General features: G+C 36.7%; 1 protein-coding gene across 3 annotated transcripts in view; it reads right to left on the reverse strand.

Annotated features, from left to right (window-relative positions):
- GPC5 (glypican 5) overlaps positions 1–20,217 on the reverse strand; it is a 1,164,489-nt gene that overhangs the window by 925,513 nt on the left and 218,759 nt on the right. For all 3 annotated transcript variants that reach the window (XM_010980223.3, XM_064493032.1, XM_064493033.1), the window contains one exon: positions 14,974–15,668. In XM_010980223.3, the coding sequence (XP_010978525.1) occupies positions 14,974–15,668 (695 nt within the window). The remainder of the gene's footprint in view (positions 1–14,973; positions 15,669–20,217) is intronic.

Raw genomic sequence — 20,217 nt, forward strand, 5'->3', positions numbered from 1 at the left:
GTTAGAAAAGTACTTGGAAGAGACACTGCTGACTGGGAAAATAGTATATTTAATAGACAAATGCTTATTATTCAGAAAAGTTGAAAAAGACAAATGACCCAGTGGAGGAAAGCAAATGAACAAAGAATATGAATACCTAAGGCACAGAAAAAAATACAGATGGAAAAAAATCATATGAGAGCTGATAGCCTTAGCACTTACCTGTGAAATTAAAAATACAATTTCCATCCACCCAACTAGAAGACATTTTAAAGACGGACAGTATCAACTACTGGCAGAGCTGTTGGGAAGATGACCTCTTACACTGTGAGCGTGAGCATAAAGAGGTACGTTGGAGGGGATCTGGCTGTTTTTGTTAAGGTTTTGAGTGTATACGCTCAACCAGCCAGCAATTCTACTTCACCATACCTCACCTAGATGCACATTAGAGTTCTGGAAGGATATCTAACCAGTTTCCAATAGTGGGTGCCTCCAGAGAAGGGAGAGGCATTTGGCTGAGACCTAACCTTCTACAGCATCCTTCTCAATTGCACAAACATGTACAAACAGATACACACATATACACACATTTTATTCTTTACTTGGTCTGATTTAACTAAATTATAATTATATCGTCAGATCTCTGCAAAGCTTTGTTTTGCAACTGAAATATCACTTATTTTATGAACATATCAGAAGTCACTAACTATACACAAATGCAGTTTTATGCTTTCTCATTTATGTGTACACAGAGATACACACACATATGCACACTCATATAGTATGTCATTAGTGGGATCATACCAGAATGCTGGGTTCTATGTATTCAATGCCATAGATTTTTCCTATTACTTTGCTTGTTTCATCCTTTTCTATTTTTCTTCATGTTCATGTGTCCATGTACTTGGCACATAAACACATTCACACATGTATACATATGCATTCATATTTATAAACAAAGACAGTCTATGCACACGTTGAATGCTTTATAAAAATAGGATCGTATGTGCTTCTATTCATTTCACTTTCTCAGTCCCATAGTACCACATAAAAATCCATTCACATCTATTGATACCGTTTTAATTCATTATCAATGATTCTTGAATAATCCTCCTTAGTGTGGCTGTATCCTAATTTATTCAACAGTCCCCCATCCTTGGATATTTGTTTCCAGTGTTGTGGTTAGAATGTTGCTGCAAATATAAACATCTTTGTGTTGTGTCTTTGAATGCTACTAGTATTTTTATTTCAATGCAACAGTTTCCAGGAGTGGAGCTTTGGGGTCAACATCTGTAAAATACATCTCCAGGGTAACTGAGGGCAGATGGGAGCTGCTGGTGAGAGAATCAGATGGAGAGATGTCTGAGAGTCAGACAGTCTGATGACTATATTAAAAAGATTTGTCAAGTCTACCACTGAAGGGCTTTAAATCCTGAGAAAATGAGGTTACAACTAAGTTTTTCAAATGTTATTCTGATAGATGGTGTGGGGCAGTGGGGGACATGGAGAGACTGGATGAGATTAGACTAATTAGGACACATCTGCCTACAATCATCCATGCAAGATAATGGCTGGTGGTACAAAGGAGAGACTCAAACATATCTGAGATACGGTTAGGGTATGAAATCGGGAGAATCAGCACTGGAAAGAAGGTGTCAAGGATGGTTCCTAGGTTTCTAGATGGATGTACTGTGCCAGAGAGTAATTGGGTTTGGGAGACAAGACGATGAGTTCAGCTCTGGATTTGTGGGTTTTGAATAGTTTGGGGACATCCTGAGAAAAAGTGTCAAGTAGAAAACTGTGTATTTATCTCCAGTGTTCAGAGATTGTCTTGCCTAGATACAAATAAGGTGCTAATTTAATCTGAGAAATCAATTTCTAGCAGGCTGATAGGACAAGGGTCCCCAAAGTGACTCTGGGAATAAATCACTGTTTTTGTCCCAGAAACCTGAAATCATCAGTGTAGAGAATGTGAAATTAAAAAGGGGAAGAAAATACCACGCTGTTAACTACACTTCTTTTTAAACTGGGAACTGTGGAAAGTGGTGAAAATGTAAAAAAAAAAACTGAAAAGATATAGATACCTACTATCAACACCTGGTCACATCTGACTATTCAGGCATTAAAGGAAGTATTTTAAGGGGCGGGGGAGGGGCTGCTCTCTTACTTATTTCAAATTTCCCAAAAACATAAAATTCATTTTGTTTTATTTTAAAAGTCCCTCCTGCTTGTAGGTTCAAATGAATGCATGTGTTTTATTTTCATTTGTATTTATCCATCTCATAAGATTAACTTGGTTTCTTTTTTTCACTAATCGTAATATTACTTCTCAGATGAGGGGTTAGTAAAGTTCAAGGTAGGCGTGTCCTCTGTCTCTGAACAGGGTAAGACTTGTCCTGTATGAAACATTAGAAAACACATTATACCTCTTTGTTCTGAGGCTACTCAGTGGATGGTCAGTCTAAGGAAAAACCATCAGCAAAGTCAGAGGAGGCCAAACAGTAGGGTGGAAGGAGTCTATCTATGTATTAGCTTTGGGGCTGGGATTCAGCAGTGGGACTTCTGTACATCCCAGGATGGAAATAAGGACCCCCCCACCTCACTGAGAATATTGATGGTTGTGATCTGCATTTTAATTGCACAGATTACATGATTTGTTGATAAACAAGTAATGAAAATATCACATTCTACTGGTATTACGTATTAAGAAATTTTAATATATTTATGAAGCATTCGTATCTTCATCCAAGTTAGTGAGGGAATACCAATCTGCCCCAATAACATATAGTTTTAAACTGGAAGTTTTACATGGCCTTTGGCTTATGCTCTGAGCTAGGGAATTCATCCTAATGGTCATTGTGAGTAACTGTCAGTATATACAGACAAGGAGCTGAATAAACATGGTTAGTGCGAAGGTAGAAGAGCCACAGACAGGCAAGGATATTTAACTCAGGTACATTTATTCTCAGCTCTCCATGGACACAGACCATTTCTGGAAGGTCAAGAGAACGTTTAGCCTTCTATTTTCACAGCGCTACACCTGGAAAAATTACAGTTCAATCAAATTCACATACAATTTTCAAAGGAATTCATTTTCTGGACTGTGTTGCCAGAGCCCATGGTGAATTTTCGGGAGATTGACCTTTCGTGATTTGAGAGGACCCAACTGAGGATCACAGCTGCCAACAGTCTAGCTCTGAACCTCAAACTGGCCACATATTAGGCTCCGTTACCTTCAACTTCCCCTCAAAGAAATTTACTTGTGGCGAAAGCCCCAAATAAATCATGAAACTTACCTCTGAGCAGAATTTTCCAGAGTGTGTTTAGCAGAAAATCCATAACACGTCCAGGTAAAAATGGGGTCTTGGTTAAATATATATTGAAAGTGCTCTCCTTAATATAGCTAATGGATATTTTTAACTAGCAGGATTTATTAGAGCCTTTGGTGCACTAATATGTATGGTGATAACCTGCAATGCTTTCTAGGACATAAATATTATACATAGTTTTTCCCCCAACTTAAGATCATACAATACGTTTTCAAACAATGTCTACTGCTAACATCTAAAAGAACACTAATGAACGGCAGAAAGCAGTTTTTAAAATTTCCTTATAGGAACCAGGAGGGATTCTGTAAACCAGAAATAGTTTACAGACATAGACATAGAGGAGAGGAGGGGATAGCTCAAGTGCTAGAGCACACGCTTAGCATGAGTAAGGTCCTGGGTTCAATACTCAGTACCTCCTATAAAAATAAAGAAATAAACCTAATTACCTCCCCCCCAAACAACAACAACAAATAAACAAAAATTTCATCTTGTAGTAATCTACAGTGAAGAAGAATATGAGAACGATGGTATGTATGTTCCTATGTGACTGAAGTATTGTGCTGTACACCAGGAGTGGACACAACATTGTAAACTGACTATACTTCAATAAAATTATTAAAAAAGAAACATGGTTACCAAAGGGGAAAGGGGGAGGAGGGATAAATTAGGAGTTTGGGATTAGCAGATACACCCTACTATATATAAAACAGATAAACAACAAGGTCCTACTGTATAGCACAGGAAACTGTATTCAGTATCTTGTAATAACCTATAATGGAAAAGAATATGAAAAAAGTATATACATATTGTATAAAAATAAATATAAAACTGCATCACTTTGCTGTACACCAGAAGCTAATACAACACTGTAAACTCACTGTACTTCAATTAAAAAAAAAGAAAGAAAGACGTCTAAAGGGCATGTCGGTTGACAGTCTGCCTCAGTTCTGCTCCAGTTCCCTGAGCAGCTCTGGTTGTCCTAGTACCAAACTAATACATGAACTGGAGAAGCCCAAATGCCTGACGTTTGTCTTCGGGAATGAGAATTACAAGGTGGAAGGCATGGTGCAGGATCGCTCACAGAACAATACAGAGTAAATGCACGTCTATCAAGATTTGTTTTTAACGTTGATTATTTTTGCTTTGCCCTTATTTCCAATAACCTAATTTGATACATGGGATTTTTGACTGGGCTTAAGATAAATGCAGATATAACATTAATAATGTCAGAGTATTTATCTGCATAAAAGTTTAATGGAAGCGTTTTGTGCATTCATTAAAGAATCATAGATTATCACAATTGTCTTGCTGTGCTCCCATGGGAGATATGAAATGTTAGTAATTTAAGATTCATTGAAAAATTGTAAATGCTTGAAATTAAATCTAATTCAGTGCATTAATCAAGAAGTTTCTGCTGTGGAGTCTGGAGGTCATTTCAGTTCAACAAATATTGCCAGACACTTTAATGGGCACTGGGGATAAAGAGATGAAAAAGATCCAGTGAATTCTCTGAACGAGCTTCTAGTTTCATTGGTAAGATGGACATAGCAGGAGAATAATCCAGTCCACGTGGGGCCGAGGGGAGTGGGTGATGTACTTTAATCTGGAACTCGGATGCCAGGAGGAGGAGGGTAGGTCAGGAGAAATGGAATGAGACTGATGAATGAGAAAGGGTGGTATCATGACCCAGAGGACCTTGCACACCATGCTAAGGAGTCTGGACTTTTTTCATATAGACACAAAGAAGGCAGAGGTGGAACAGAGAGATCAACTTGGAGACAATTCCGATAGCCCAGGCAATGCAGCTGAAAGGCCAGATTTACTGCTGCTCAACAAGTATTCATCAAGGGACTCATGTGTCTATCAAGCCTTAGACTCTAGAGATACCATGATGAACACAACAGATGGTCTCTGCCTTCTGGGCATAGACAATTGAATATAAAATATTAATGAATAATTAAATAACTGCATGAATACAAAATGAAGTAAAGGAAAAGTTATAGTTTTACTAGAACATAATACATAGTTACCTAACCTTTTAGGTTGGAGGTTAGACACCTTCCCAGGGTTAGTAGCATCTCAGATGAGACCAAAATGAGTTAGCAGCAAAGCATCGGTCAGAGAAGGAGGGTAGGGGTGGCTGGGAAGAGCCTGTTCTCCAGAAAATGTAACTGACAGGAGTCAAGGGAAAGGACTGTCTGCTAAAGGAATCAAAAGAACCCCAGCACAGCTAGAGCAAAGAATTATCAAAAGTGGTTCGAGATGAGGGTAAAGGCCAGATATGCAAAGCATTAGAGGTCAATATAAAGGCTTTTAGGCTCTAACCTTAGGCTCTAAGGTTAATAGGAAGCCACTGAAAGATTTTAAGTATAATATAATTTATATTTTGGAAAGATTATCCTGATTTCTCTGTGGAGAACAGACCTGAGATGCAAATATGGTTACAGAAAAATAAGTTAGTCCATTGTAAGTTCTGCAAGCTCAGTTGGTATAAATTCAGTGTCTAGCACTGCCTGGTACACTGAAGGCAGGCAACAGACATTTGTTGCATATTTAGATAACCAAATAAGATTATCCACCATTTTTATCTATTTTTATTTGACCCTAAATTTTCTTGAATGAGAGAAACAGTTTTTCAAGGTCTAAAAGTTTACTGCCCGTGAGGAAAACACCCTTAAGACAAGGGTAGACAATTTTTTTTCTCTGAAGGACCTTGAAGCATTAGTGATAAAATGTCTAAAAACATTTTTAGTGTGTCATTTGGATGACAAATGAAAAGACACACTGTTCCTCTGTGTTCCCAAAGCCTCCAGAAGCACAGGCCAATAAATAGAACAAACTCATACATGGATTATTCACTGGAATATACTGGCTTTCAGTTTGTATGAGTCAATTTTCAAAATGATACATTAAAAATTTTTGTAACAGCTTTATTGTTATATAATTCACGTATCATGAAGTTCACTCTTTTGAAATACGCAGCTCAGTGAATTTTATCGTATGAAGAGAGATGCGCAGCCATCATCACTTTGTAGTCTTACAATATTTTTATTGCTCCCTCCCCCCCAAATCCTATATGTATGAGCAGTTAACTCCTCATTCCCTCATTCCCCCACCTCAACCGCTGGTACCCACTAGTCTACTTTCTCAGTGAATTTGCCACTCTAGCTATTTCACAGAAACAGAATCTCATAATATGTGTTCTTTTGTGACTAACTTCTTTCACATAGCATGTTTCCAAGGTCCAATCATATTGCAGCATGTACTTCATCCTTTTATACTGCCAAATAACATTCCATGGAATGGCTATAAAATACTTTATCCAGTCATCAGTTGATGAACATTTAGGTCATTTCTGCTTTTTGGCTATTACAAATAAAGCTGCCATGAGTATCCTTATGCAATTTTTTGTGGACTTACGGTATTAAATTCTCTTGGATATATACCTCAGCGTGAAATTGCTGGGTCATACTGTAACTCTATGGTCAACATTATGAGGAACTGCCAAACTGTTTGCCGAAGTAGCCGCACCATTTTACAATCCTCCCATCAATGTGTGAGTGTTTAAATTTCTCCTGAGCCTCAACACTTGTCATCATTTACATTATAGCCATCCTAGGGGCTGTGGCGTGTCACTGCCTCCCTGTGATTTTTTGCATGTCCCTAGTGACTGATGATGCAAAACATGTTTTTGTATGTTTATTAGGCATTCATGTATCTTCTCTGGAGAATGTCTGTTATTTAAAACCCTATGCCCATTTTTATTAGGTTACTTTTTACTGATGTGTTGTCTAATTAAATTAATTAGTGCCTTCATGTAAACACTACCTTGGGGAGTGTAATACATGACATGGATGCTTTATTTCTGATTTTAAAAGTCATCAGGGGCCTTGGGGGCCATGGAAGGTCCACCGATGGCCATGATGCTCTGTGTGATCCTGAGCCTGGAGACTCCATGCCCAGGAGTGGGAATGCAGCCAAGGGAGCTTAGCACAAGCCCAGATTCCCAAGAAATACTGTCAGAGATGATGGCTTTCATAGTTAGAGTGAGGGTTTGGTGATTAAAACTTTTTATTACTGTGCAAGGGGATATAAAGAACTGCCCACTGGAGCATCTGTCCTTATACAGGAAAAACATCAAACTATTGAGAAGTTTCACTACTTTGAAAAGAGTCTGGAGACTTTAAATCATGGTAAATGTGAAGACCACGAAGAAAGAGCTGGAAAGCTACTTCTCTTTACTTGAGCTTAAACCAACTCATAGAAAGCACAGAAAAGAGAAAAATCTAAATGTTTACAAGTTCAGCTGATCGTTGACATTATAAGCAAGATTTTTTTAGGAGCTGCATCAAAGCAAATCCAGCAAAGCTACAACCAAAACAGCCTTCGAAATCCATAAGAAGAATGGAGAACAGCTTCAGACAGCACTAACAGAGACTTCGGAGATAAATACCAATCTTCAGAGAGGCATAAAGCTGCTTTCATAAGAATTTCAAAAGTAGAAGGAAAGAAAGGGCAGAATTACTTTCGAGGGAAAAAAAAACCCTCTTGTAAACCCTGCCTAAGAACGAGGTCTTAATAATAAAGAGAGTCTGATTGAGCCTCTAAGTGAACACTTGCTAAGATAAGCAATCAGGCTGCTGTTCTTGGGGGGAGAAACATGAATTGTGGGAATGTGAAATTGGATACGTCGAAGGCATCAAAAAATGGATAACTCTTAACTGGTGAAGCCAAAGGATTGCTGATTTACAGGACAGAGTTAATACCAGTTTACAAACTCTCAATTTAAAAAAAAAAAGACAGCAAATGTGCACAAAATTAACTGCAAAAACTAAAATCATAAATGCACTTAAAAATTATGTGCCTTAAAAATCAATGAATTAAAAATCTCCAACCAAAAAAGCCTTGTTGCATTCAGAAAACACCCAGGTAGAAAGCAAGAAGCAAAAACTCCAACAGAAATACCACATCCTTGCTGAACTTCATCAAGGAAAAAAACCAACAAATTTTTATGCAGTATTCAATTTAGAGAGAATTTATCCCATTTAAGGTAGAGGATAACTTTTTCAAACCATCTGTGAACATCAGTGATGCAATATGAATAGCTACACATTCATAAAATTCAAGCAAAAATTATGTAAGAAAAATCAAAAAGAATTACTGGGTATTGTTAACACCTTCTTATTCCCGGGAGACAAAAGCTCATATTACTGGAATAAGAGCTCTATTATCACTAAGAAACTTCAGTAACATAACAAAGCAAATGCATACATGATGCAAAAATTGAAAAAAATTTAACGGTTCCGAAAATTATCCTTCCATTCCTGATTTTCTAAAAAGTACACTTGGGGGTCTGAGACTGCAGTCCTCCAGACACCAGGAGCCTGAGGAAGGAGAAGCACCCGGCTTTGATGGTGGGAGATGAAAAGATCCTCGCCTGGCAAGTACCAGCTGTCAGTCCCCAGGCTCCCTCCAGTCTGGCCAACTCCATCCTGAGTCAGCAGGTCCTCCAGGAGAGAAAGACAGGGCTGTGTGGTTACAATAGTGATCTTAACATGAAAGCATATAAAGAAGAACTGAATAAAAGGGAGTCAGACGGCTGGAAAGAAGAAGGTATCAGGCAAGAAGGCATAGTAAGAGCCTTCAAATATCTGACATCTAGATGGCCTTAGTCCCTGTCTTCAAAGCATTCCTACCTAGAGTACCATGCATGGTAACCTAAGATGCAGGTATCCACCCACCATAAGGGTGGATTCTCCAACAACTAGAAATATTGAACCACTATTCCCAGAGATCTTTGTCCAGATTTCCCTCTATAGGGCCTCAGGCCTTCATAAAACATCTAATAATTTTTTTTTCTTTCTCAGGAAATTAGGTAGAAATAAAGAATGATGGTTATCATTCTCAAGTAATCTTTCTCAGAAAAGTAAAAATCACAAATTAATCATGCAACATTTTCAAAGTCTTATGAAATATCTATCCTTAAATTATGCAAGCTTGTTATCCAATATGTTCCTAAAACATTCAGACTTGCCGCATATGAGGTACATGGGTCTTGACTGGCCGTCACCACTGCCAATCATTTCAAGAGAGGTTATCGAAGGGCCAAACTGGACCTCCCCACCGCCCACAATCCACGTGTGCAAGGGGCAGATCTCCGAAAGATGAAGGATTCAGATTTAATCAGGCATGTAAAGGAAATTCTTACCAGGAGAGGCTGAAAATATTACAGAACTATCTCAATATGTCATAATCTTTGAGTAGAAAATCAGTGGGCAATAGAATTACCCTTTGACTTGCCTCTAGTCCGAAAAATTTTGTCTTGTTTCACATCTGAAGAGAAATAAATGGGCCTAGCACTGAAAGGAAAACCCACTAATTATTACTACATGCTTCGTGCCACCAGTTCTGGAATAGCAAGCTCCCTATCACTACTTAGTATGTAGAATTAAGTGGGTGAAACCTTTCAAAGTGATCTCTGTACAGAATGCTGAGTTGGACTGGATGACCTTCTCATGGTCTAATGGATCTTCCTTTCCTTCTCTATTAGCTTATAGATTTTTCTGGATTTGGCTAGCCCACTTTCATTGGATTCTGTCAGAGCTGCCTTTTACCCAAGGAGCTTACATTTTCCCCCTTTGATTGGTGCTAATTTAATTCTTATGGCTTTCCCCTTTTCTTGTCAAAAGTCTTACTTCTCAGAAGAACCAGCTCATTTGAACAACATAATGCTTACAAGTTCAACATTAGTCTAGCACATTAGCTAACAAAAATTAGGCAAAGGTAAACATGACATCTTTAAATGTATTATGAAGGTATTTTTAATGAAGTCTTGCCCAGCTACCCACAAAGTGCCCACAGGTGGCTGATTTATAATCTTTGGTCACAGCGCTGTATTCTGTAGTAACCAAATACAAACATGTACATGGATGAAAGCTCCTAAAAAGATAAACTTCAAAAATAACGTCTGCTTGGCTTTTTACACATTGTCACTGAGAGAACATGACTGTCAGTTGACGGGTGAGCTGGACCCAGGCAACCAGAAGTTCCTTCCCCGCTTCCCCCATCCTTGGGATGTGTGTCCCACCCACCATTCCCACCACACAAGGAGCTGTTTTGAGGACAGAGACTTGAGAGTAACTGCTTCAACCTTATGTGTCCCATAATCCCTATTATGTAAAATTGAATACACAATGATTTTTTTTTTAGGAAAATAAATACCACACTAGAGAAGAAATAGAAAAAAAACCTGTGCTTTACCATAAATAATCCATTTGAATGTTCCTTTCAACTTATATATAAAGATATCACTGAGCCACCCAACAACACGTGATTGATTCATTAGGCTGCATTTTACAGATTCAGATAAATGTAAGTGTGCAGCGAAGAAGTGATCAGATATTAGTTATCTCAACAATGTAGTCTTAATTAGAGTGCATTAGTGTGTACAATTCACCTTAAACTCAATTTTGATAGGTATTAATATTGAAGTACTTGGCTTTCCTAAAGTAATTTAGATGCAACCAGCTGAAACTCTACTAATAGTGCACAGATAAGAGATACGAAAACCTGATTTCTATTAGAAACTAGCTGGGTGACTTCTCCATCAGGCAAGAAAATCCCCACATGGCCAGTAGGACAAGCTGAGACACACTCTTGCCGTAAACTCTGCACCCAGCACGGTGTCATACAACCTGCAGGGAACCCTCAAGCCCCAGCTGTGGAAACACAGCCTACAAGAACTTCCGAGATGCAGCAAAGCAGGGAAGTACATAGTGATAAACACCCCCATTCGGGGAAAAGAAGGACCTGAAGTAAACAACCAACTTTACACCTCAAAGAACTAGAAAAAAGAACAAACTAAGCCCAACATTACCAGAAAGAAGGAAATAACAAAGATCAGGGCAGAAATGGGTGAAATAGAGACCAGAAAATACCAACAAAATTGAGAGCTAGTTTTTGGAAAGATTTTTAAAAATGAATAATCTTTGGTTCCATTAATTAAAAAAAGAGAAGACTCAAGAAAATTAAAAATGAAAGAGGAGCTATTACAAGTGACACTACAGAAATACAAAGGATATTTCAACACTATTATGAACAGTTACAAGCCAAACAAATGAATAACCTGGGAGAAACAATTCCTAGGAACATAGATCCTACCAAGACCGAGACATGAAAAAATAGGAAATCTGAACAGACCAATGAGTAAGAAGATTTAATCAGTAATAAAAAAGCTCTCAACAAAGTTAAAGCCAGGACTAGATGGCTTCACTGCTGAATTCTACCAAATATTTAAGGAGGGATTTTATTTTGTCAAGTATATCACAATAAGGCTGGAAAAAAACTTTTTACTTCTAAAATTTTATAGAATCAGTGTTCAGCTGAGTTTCTTGGTAGCATTTGTTCCACTTAGAAGATGTTCAAACACTGAAATTAACCCAGATTCTGAATTATGTTCCTCTAATAAGTTAAAGCATTAAATTATATTAATAAATAATATGCTGAATTCAATTAATAGTAAATAGAATTTTTTTTAATATCAAGTTTTTATCAAGTTTTCTTGGTAAGGAATCATTCATTCATTTTCTACCAAAAAAAAAATCTTTCAATTATTTCCTAACAAGGAAATCATATCATTTCTATCAAATAATTAGCAATTAATATTCATTAATATTATAATACATTATAGACTTTGGAATAATGTTTTCTAAACATTCCAGCTTTTTCTTCTCATTTGAGGCAAATCTTTAGAATTATTTGCTTACATCAAATTCCTCTTTAAAATTTTTTTTGAACTCTATACCACATTAAGAAAGAGGTGTTCTCTCTGAAAGCATTTAAAATACCAGAGAAATCAATGAAGTATTTATAAAGAATATAATGTAATAATAATTCATAGGCTTTAAATAGTTACCATGGACAAGACACTAGTCTAAGCATGAAAACACATCTTATTCTCACAAGAACTCTACCATGTAGGTACTGTTCTTGACCTGTCTCACCAAAGAGGAAACTAAAGTAGAAAAAGATTAAATAATCAAGTGCCCAAACTCAAAGCTTCTAAGTGGTAGAGACAGATGGGAAATCCAGTCTGAGAGAAGAATGTACTTTCTAATCTCCATACTTTGATGGCTCTCTGTTAATGCTTTATTAGATTTTTGTCTGAGTCCCCAGAATAATTACAAAATTAAAATACTCTCTTATAAATTAGATTTTGTTTCTTTACTGGTTTAACCAAATTGTAAATATTTATGATTTTATCAGGAAACTGAAAATGTTTCCAGTTTTTTTTTTCCAGTTGAAATTCATCCAACAGATGTATGATACATCAGGTACCCCTCTGGATTTCTCAAAGTGGATATATGTATTTACTGAGGACTAGATTTGAAAGTACTAGATCTCAGAGATTGCTTTGGGAATATGAGAAAGTCATTATTTGCTGGCTCACCAGCAATTTATTTTGAATTTGTTAAATTCATTGATGTGTGAACAGGTTATCAAAGCTTGATAAACAGCTTATAAATCACTTTGAAGTTGGCAGAAATAAATATTAATGAGTCAATTTTCAAGGAATTTAAAGTCAGTTTCTCCTTCTGTCACCATAAGTATTAAAGAGAATCCCAGTTATTTTTTTAACTTGGAAAAGAATCTACAATTAATTAGTAATAATTGATGTTTCTCAAGATAGTTATAGGACCATTTATTATACGAAATAGCTCTATTTGCTTAAAAGAAAAGGATGTTCTTTGAAAATCCACCAAGAAGTTGCATATGACAAAAAGTGTTAAAATTTATTTATAAAACACAGTGACGATGATGATTCTAATCCTTTAAGATACTAAAGTAACCTGCTTCACCGAGGTTTGCTCAGAGCTGGCCCCAGAATAGGGAAAGTAAAAGCAAGCTTCCCAGGTACCAAGTGCCTTCCAACATCAGAGCCTTCTGTTATCCCATTTAAACCATCACTCCCTTCTTCACAAAACAGACCCAGAGGGTTTTAGGAGCTTGTCCAGATCACATGACTAATACGCAGTGAACTCAGGATTTGAAAACATGTCTACCTAATTACAAATCTATGTTAGTGGAGCCTTTAAAATAGAAAAAAAAAAGAGATAATTTTCTATGTGATTGATTTTAAGGATACAAAAAGGCCCTCCAGGTCTCCAAAATACATGCATAATAAAAAAGAGTCTTAAAAATCTGTTCACTTGTGTACATTAGAACACTCTGGCACTGAGAGGTTAAATGGCTTGCCACAAATTAATAATTCAAACCTGGACTTGGTTTCAGATTTGTTGTGCCTGTTTACCCTTCTGGAGATACTCAATATCATAATATTGCTATTTTGTATCCTAGACCTACATGTTTCTTCCTCATAACTATGAAATATAGGAACCCTTAGACAGCTTTTATAAACCTTATTTTGAGTTGGTTTATTATGTCCCTCCCAAAAGTTCTGGTTGCATGCATGGTCTCCATAAAGGGACAAGAGACTGCAGAAAGGCCGGGACACCAGCTGAATGGATCAGGGAGTGAGAAGTGAAATCCAGCTCACACTCTACCTGCCAAGACACATCACGCCGTGACATCCACCTAAAGAGGGCACCACTGCTCACTTGCATAAAAGTACCATATAGGCTCACGCAGGTATTGCAAAGACCCTGAAAGCAAGGAAGAAAAGGGGAGGAAGGTGATGTGCTTGGGCATAAAGATTTTCATATTCAATTTCTATTGGAAATTAATCAAAGGAACTGACTTACAAAGTCAATAATGAGAATGTTTATTAATTCAGTAAATCAGTGTTAGGGTGGGGAGACACATTCTGTCTGCACTAAGGAATACAACTTCATTTCAGGACAGGAGATTTAGGATAAACAGCTCCAGCGTGTCCTACTTCACTGTATGGGATACGAGAACCATTACCAGAACGGCCTGTGAATATTTTTTTTAAGTGGTTCTACAGAAGGTGAGAGAAGTAGAAAACCCTTAGGTTTGATCATTTTGTTTCTTAAAGTCTTCCTGGAATAAAACACCAGGATGCTGTATAGACCATGTTTTGAAAAATCATCACACCAGCACTGCACCAGGTCCTGGAGAGTCTCTGAAAAAACACTTTTGAACTCTAAGATATCAAGTCTTCAATTAATGAATATATAACTGGCATTTTCTATTTAAAGATGTGTTTGAAATACTAACAGTAACTACCCATTTCTGGAGTACAAGACACCATAGCAGGTAGAATGCCTACATTATTGCTGATCTTCCCGAAAAAGAATACTCCAAAACTTATGTGTTACTATTTTCCTCTTTTCACCAAGGAAACTGAGGCTCAAAGGGGCTCAGGGACTTGAGAATTACTGGCAGACTGCAGATTCAAGTCTACGCACTCCTGATTTTAAAATGGAGCCCTCGCTACCTCACCGAACTAACTTCTACCTAGAGGAGAAACTGGTATTTTAGCTAACCAAGATTTTGATGTAAGATGTAAAATATATTTAGAACTGACTATGACAACCCACGCATTCTCAGACTACTTCCCAAAGTATTACCTGGGAAAGCTGCCGTAACTGAAAGTCTATAATGATGCGCTTATAATCAGCACGCTTTCTGTGTGCAGCTAATGGTTGACTTCTAAGAAATCGGTAACCGTTGAGCGGCTGCTTACCTGTTCCAATATTGTCTGTCCATCAAGGTGAGCCTGCATCACAGCATCATTAACGAGCAAGTGGAAGTTCAGGAGCACATGTTCAACATCGTATGTCCCATGCATGGCATCCGACAGCTCTTCCAACGACTGGATGTACGTGTGCCAGTGTGGGTGAAGCTCTGCCACGTGTGCCAAGCAGCCTCTCACGACGTTGAGGCAGTAGCCCATGCATGGCTTACTGAACGTCAGGCCCTGGCAGTGAGGGCAGTACTGCATCCTCAGGAGCGCCCTGCTGCACTCTTTGGAGAAGCGCAGGTGGTCTGTGGTGTTGATGACTTCAATGCCCAGATTCAGCGCCTGCAGAAACGTGCGGCTGGGCAGCAGCGATCGCCCCATCTGCCCCAGGACTCTTTGGGGAATATTACCAAACGGACCAATGTCCCGGCGGGCCATCCGGATGCATTCCGAGTATTCCAGGGAACTGTCAGTCACCCCAGGGTTAATGAGATGATTGTAGACTAGAGGGAAAAGACTGTCAAAGAATCTGTTTACAAATTCTTCAGGATTAACATCCGCACCAAATAAAAAGAGCCCGACGTCAGTGAAGAACTCCTGGATGGAAGCAGCAGCCTCCAAGGCCATGTTCCTGTAGGTGTTGCAGAAAAGTATGCTGGTGTAATTCTCTGCTTGTCTGATGAGTGTTTCAAGGGTTTCTGTAACACAAGCAGAGGTAAAGGATGAAAAGGCTTAGTCGCCACATTAAAACCGTTCGTCCATCTCCTCCAGACAGTAAATGACTTCAATACATCAAAACTGACCTAAGGGTCTAAATGGGAATGCTCAGCTTACTGAACTCAATTTAGCTTTCCGAGGATAATGGCTGGTCAGAGGTAGGCATTACACACAACACACAAGTTTTAAAGATATGTATTTCCTAGAATCAGACACAAAAAGTATAGACATCAAAAAGAAGTCACATGCATAGTAATTTCTTACTAATTTTATTTATTAATCATTCATAACCCACTAATGGTAGGAAAAAAAAGTGTCACTAAGAAAATAACTTCCAATCGTGAGTTTATTATTTATAAAAGATAATGACATTAAATATTTGACTCAACACCTAGTGTATTTTTATAGTTTCTCTTTTTCCTTTCTTTTTTTTTCCCCCAGAATGAAAGCTAGTAGGTTACAGACTAGTTACTGCAGAGAAAGGCTCAATTCCAAAAGGGAAACCTGGCAACCCTCAGACCTCCTAGCATGTTCAAATTACAATGAAAATAAAACATTTCATGATTAAACTGTCCTTAAAATTGTCAAAGCCTATTAAGCAGTGGGAAAATCATGAGCCATATTAACTGATGAAAAGAAGTGTGTAACCATCTTCTCAACTGTCATCTGTTGTTTTTAATCATCTCATTTTCAAAGACTTCAAAGATTTTATTATCTTACTCAAATAATAAATGCTTCCAAATCAATTTCTCCACAGAAAGGACAGAGACTGATTTAGCCACAAATTAAAGGAGGTGGCAGTAATCAGTAAGTAAAAGTTGTATTTCAAAACGAAAGCTTTAGGCAGCAGCCACCTACTGTGGATATTCTAGTGATTACATTTTATAATTATCCTAAATATGATACTGGACTGTGTCGATATATAATTAATTATAAAACACATCAATAAAATTATCTCCCATAACCCCAGTCTTACAGTTATTTTAAATTAGGTTGTAAAAGGTCACACAATAATTTGGTAATCAAACTATTGAGTATATTATAAAAAGAGATGAAACAACAGTAAAATAAAATGAAATGATGAAACGCAGAGTTGTAGGGAGAGCTATTAATGAAGGGAAACTGTGTCATGAGTGTACCATAGTGCCCTTCAAACAAACAAAAAAACACTTTCATAAAGAACAGAGACAAATGAAATGCAATATTATGTATTCTGATTCTTTTCTGAGACTGATTCCTGTCGAGTTCCTGGCTTTAGCGTGATATATCAAGGTGAAGGTTATAGACTAAATGTTTGTTTCCTGTCCCTCAAAATTCTTATGTTGAAACTTAATTTCCAGTGTAATGGTCTCAGAAGTGGGGGCCTTAGGAAGAAGATCAGGTTGTGAGGGTGGAGCTCTCATGAACAGGATTAGTGAGCTTATGAAGAAGACTCCAGACGGTTCCTTTGCCCCTTCTGCCACGTGAGGACACAGTGAGAGGATGTCTTTCTATGAACCAGGAAGCGGGCTCTCACCAGCCATGGAATCTGCTGGGAACTTGATAAATTCTGTTGTTTATAAACCACACAGTCTATGGGATTTTGTTATAGCAGCTGGAACCAAGAAAGTGCCACTACCCTGTAATCAAAGGCAACAGCTTTATAATCTGTTGCATCTCTACTGCAACATAGAGTACTCCAAACTCAAGACTGTTAACAAGGTAGGACCCCTGTATTTACACATGCCTTTCAGTGCCCACTAGAGTACAAGCTACATACTACATACTCAGTAAAAATGTGAAAGAATGGAATTAGCATAGTAACTGACGTCTTCAGTTGAGATTGGCTGCTCCACCCAGTGAGAATGTATCAACACCAAGTCTCTCCAACTGTCCTGATCACCTGGGTTGTGTGGGGAAACTACAGATTTCCAGGTCTATGCACTGGAGATTCCAATTTAGTAGGTTTGTCTTGACACAGGAATCTATATTTGACAAACAGCCCCAGTGATTCTTTCGACCTGTCCAGTTTTTGAAATATTGCAATTGCAGGTAATCTGTGACATGTTCCCTATGCAAGCATTCCACAATGACAGTCTGAACCCAGAGCTGCAGTCTCCGCCACTACCCTCTATTTTCACAGATCTACAAGAGTGAGTGTGAAAAGTAAATTCAACCTTTGTGGTTGGAACTAAAATAAAACTGCTAAGATTATATTTTTTTCTCAAAAATACAGGCTCATTTTTCTCAGTAATTGGTTTGTGGCTATGAATTGTGAGGTTGCAAATGATTTTATTTACCAATAATGGTTAAACAGCGATGCTTGCAAATAATTTTTTTTTAAGATAAAATAAGGATAGATCTGAAGATACCCATATATCACAGGCACCCTTACCTGCTTTCCCCCAGGTTTTCTAGGAGGGTCCTATAGATGTGTTTGTGCCACTGATATCTGCCATATGATTTTCAGCACAGTGAATGTTGAATGCTACTCCAGGCAATACAAAACATTCCACCTGATTTCTGCCAACTCTGAACAATGCTCAAATACACATTTTTTTAAGTAAAAAATAAAATATTTCTTTATAAATTCCAGTCCCATTAATTTATAACTTATAATGATTCCATTAATTTATAACTTATAATGGAATTTAGTTTTTCATTTGCTATAACTAACACGTTTTGCAAATTAATTTATTTTATGAAAGCGATACTGAGAATATATTTAATATTTAGGAGCATCCATTCAGAGTGAAAATGAAGATAGTACTTCCATTGTTATTCCTTCTAATAATAAGGCTGCTCTGCATTACTGGCAGTGAACTAATTTGACTACTGTTTGAGTTAGTAATTAAAAACAAATTTCTGAAAAAGGTCTACAATCTTTATTTTATGTCAGGCCAGTTTCCCTCTAGTTTAGTTTTATTTTTAAATAAAATGACAAAAAAAACTGGTAAAAATTTAAAAATCATATTATGGCAACATTTAAAAACTTTCCCCTAATATTACACGCATTAAAATTTTAATTTTCATTACTATACAGTGATTTTACTATTGTTTGAATGAGAGAATATATGCTCTCAAATATCAACATTCTGATTAAATACCAAAAATCTAAACACAAAATAGCTTTTAAAAAGACTTATCCTACAATAGTTTTTCACTATTCTATTAATTCATCACAATATAAAGATTTCTCTTTCAATCTGTGCTAAATCTGATATTGACATATTCCAGTTTAATTGAATTGTCTAAACATATGTTAGGTATGTGTTTTTGAATGTTTCTACTTGTGATTCTAAACATTTCTTAAATCCTATCAATCGTGAAAACTGTGAACAACCATTCTATAAACATTTGGTTATTTAATGCTTAGGAATAAACCTACTTTTGTGAATATTTGAACCTTAATAACTTCATAAATTTTAACATATAAACATATATGAGAAACTGAACAATCTAGAAGTCAACCCATTGGATAAATTTTGCTAATAACTTTTTATGAGAAGCTGGTAAAATCAGAAGTTGAATTTACTAAAATTAGTTGTATTAACTCTGAATTGGCAAAACTATCCCTTTGTTCTGCTATGTTTGCCACAAAGTTGAGTGTTTCCATTTTATGGCACTAACATTATGATAACAAGAATTTTAAATGAACAAAATATTTTACTGCTCTGAAACAGAATAACCCACATATAAAATCAGGTTTTATAAAGCCAAGGTAGCTTAGGTGCTGAATAATTTATCATATCTATTTACTTATTAAAGAGAAACTATGTAGTTGCTTTGATTACAAAGTTTTATAAATAAAAAACACCCCTTACCCAAGCTAAACAAGTAATGTGCCAAAAATTGTAACATATGTTTAGAATAAACATTTGCTAGGTTTGCTTAAGGAATTTAAGAAATAGACTCGAAAAATCATCTTTTTGTTGTTTTTCCTTTGAGAATTTCAATAACTCTTCTTTTCAGTGATATTAGATCAAGTTTATCAAGGCAAGAAACGTCCAACTTGCCTTTTAATGCCTAAGAGTGGTAGACTGAATAAAAAGCTGCAATCTAATTACTGACTGAATAAAAATATAACTTCTCCCAGCTTTATGCGAAAAATAATTTATGTATTATCTCATTAAGTAGAAAGTGAAGTTGGAACGCGTGAAGTTTATCTGCACCCACGTCAACTGCCAACATTAACATTCTGTGAAAATGTAATAACAAAACACCTAGATATTTTATATCAACTTTTTCCAGCCCACATTCCCTTTAGACATATTTCATTTTAGGTACAAATAATATTTAAATCAAGGATTTAAACTTAAATAAAACTATTGGAGAAAAAAATTAGGTGATACTGATTTAAAATTAAATTTGACAAAGGGCAAAATCAGTAAAGATATACATGCAATAGGTTTTTGCAATGGGAGAAACAATATTTATAGAGCTCTTATTGCTTTAAAGTTAAAGTTGATTTCAAAACTAATGATCATGAAATAGCTGTTATAATAATCTACCCAGCATGACATGAACACTTTATGACCCTTTTCATATATT

Source organism: Camelus dromedarius, chromosome 13 (genome assembly GCF_036321535.1).
Source record: "Camelus dromedarius isolate mCamDro1 chromosome 13, mCamDro1.pat, whole genome shotgun sequence".
Classification (NCBI taxonomy): Eukaryota; Metazoa; Chordata; class Mammalia; order Artiodactyla; family Camelidae; genus Camelus; species Camelus dromedarius.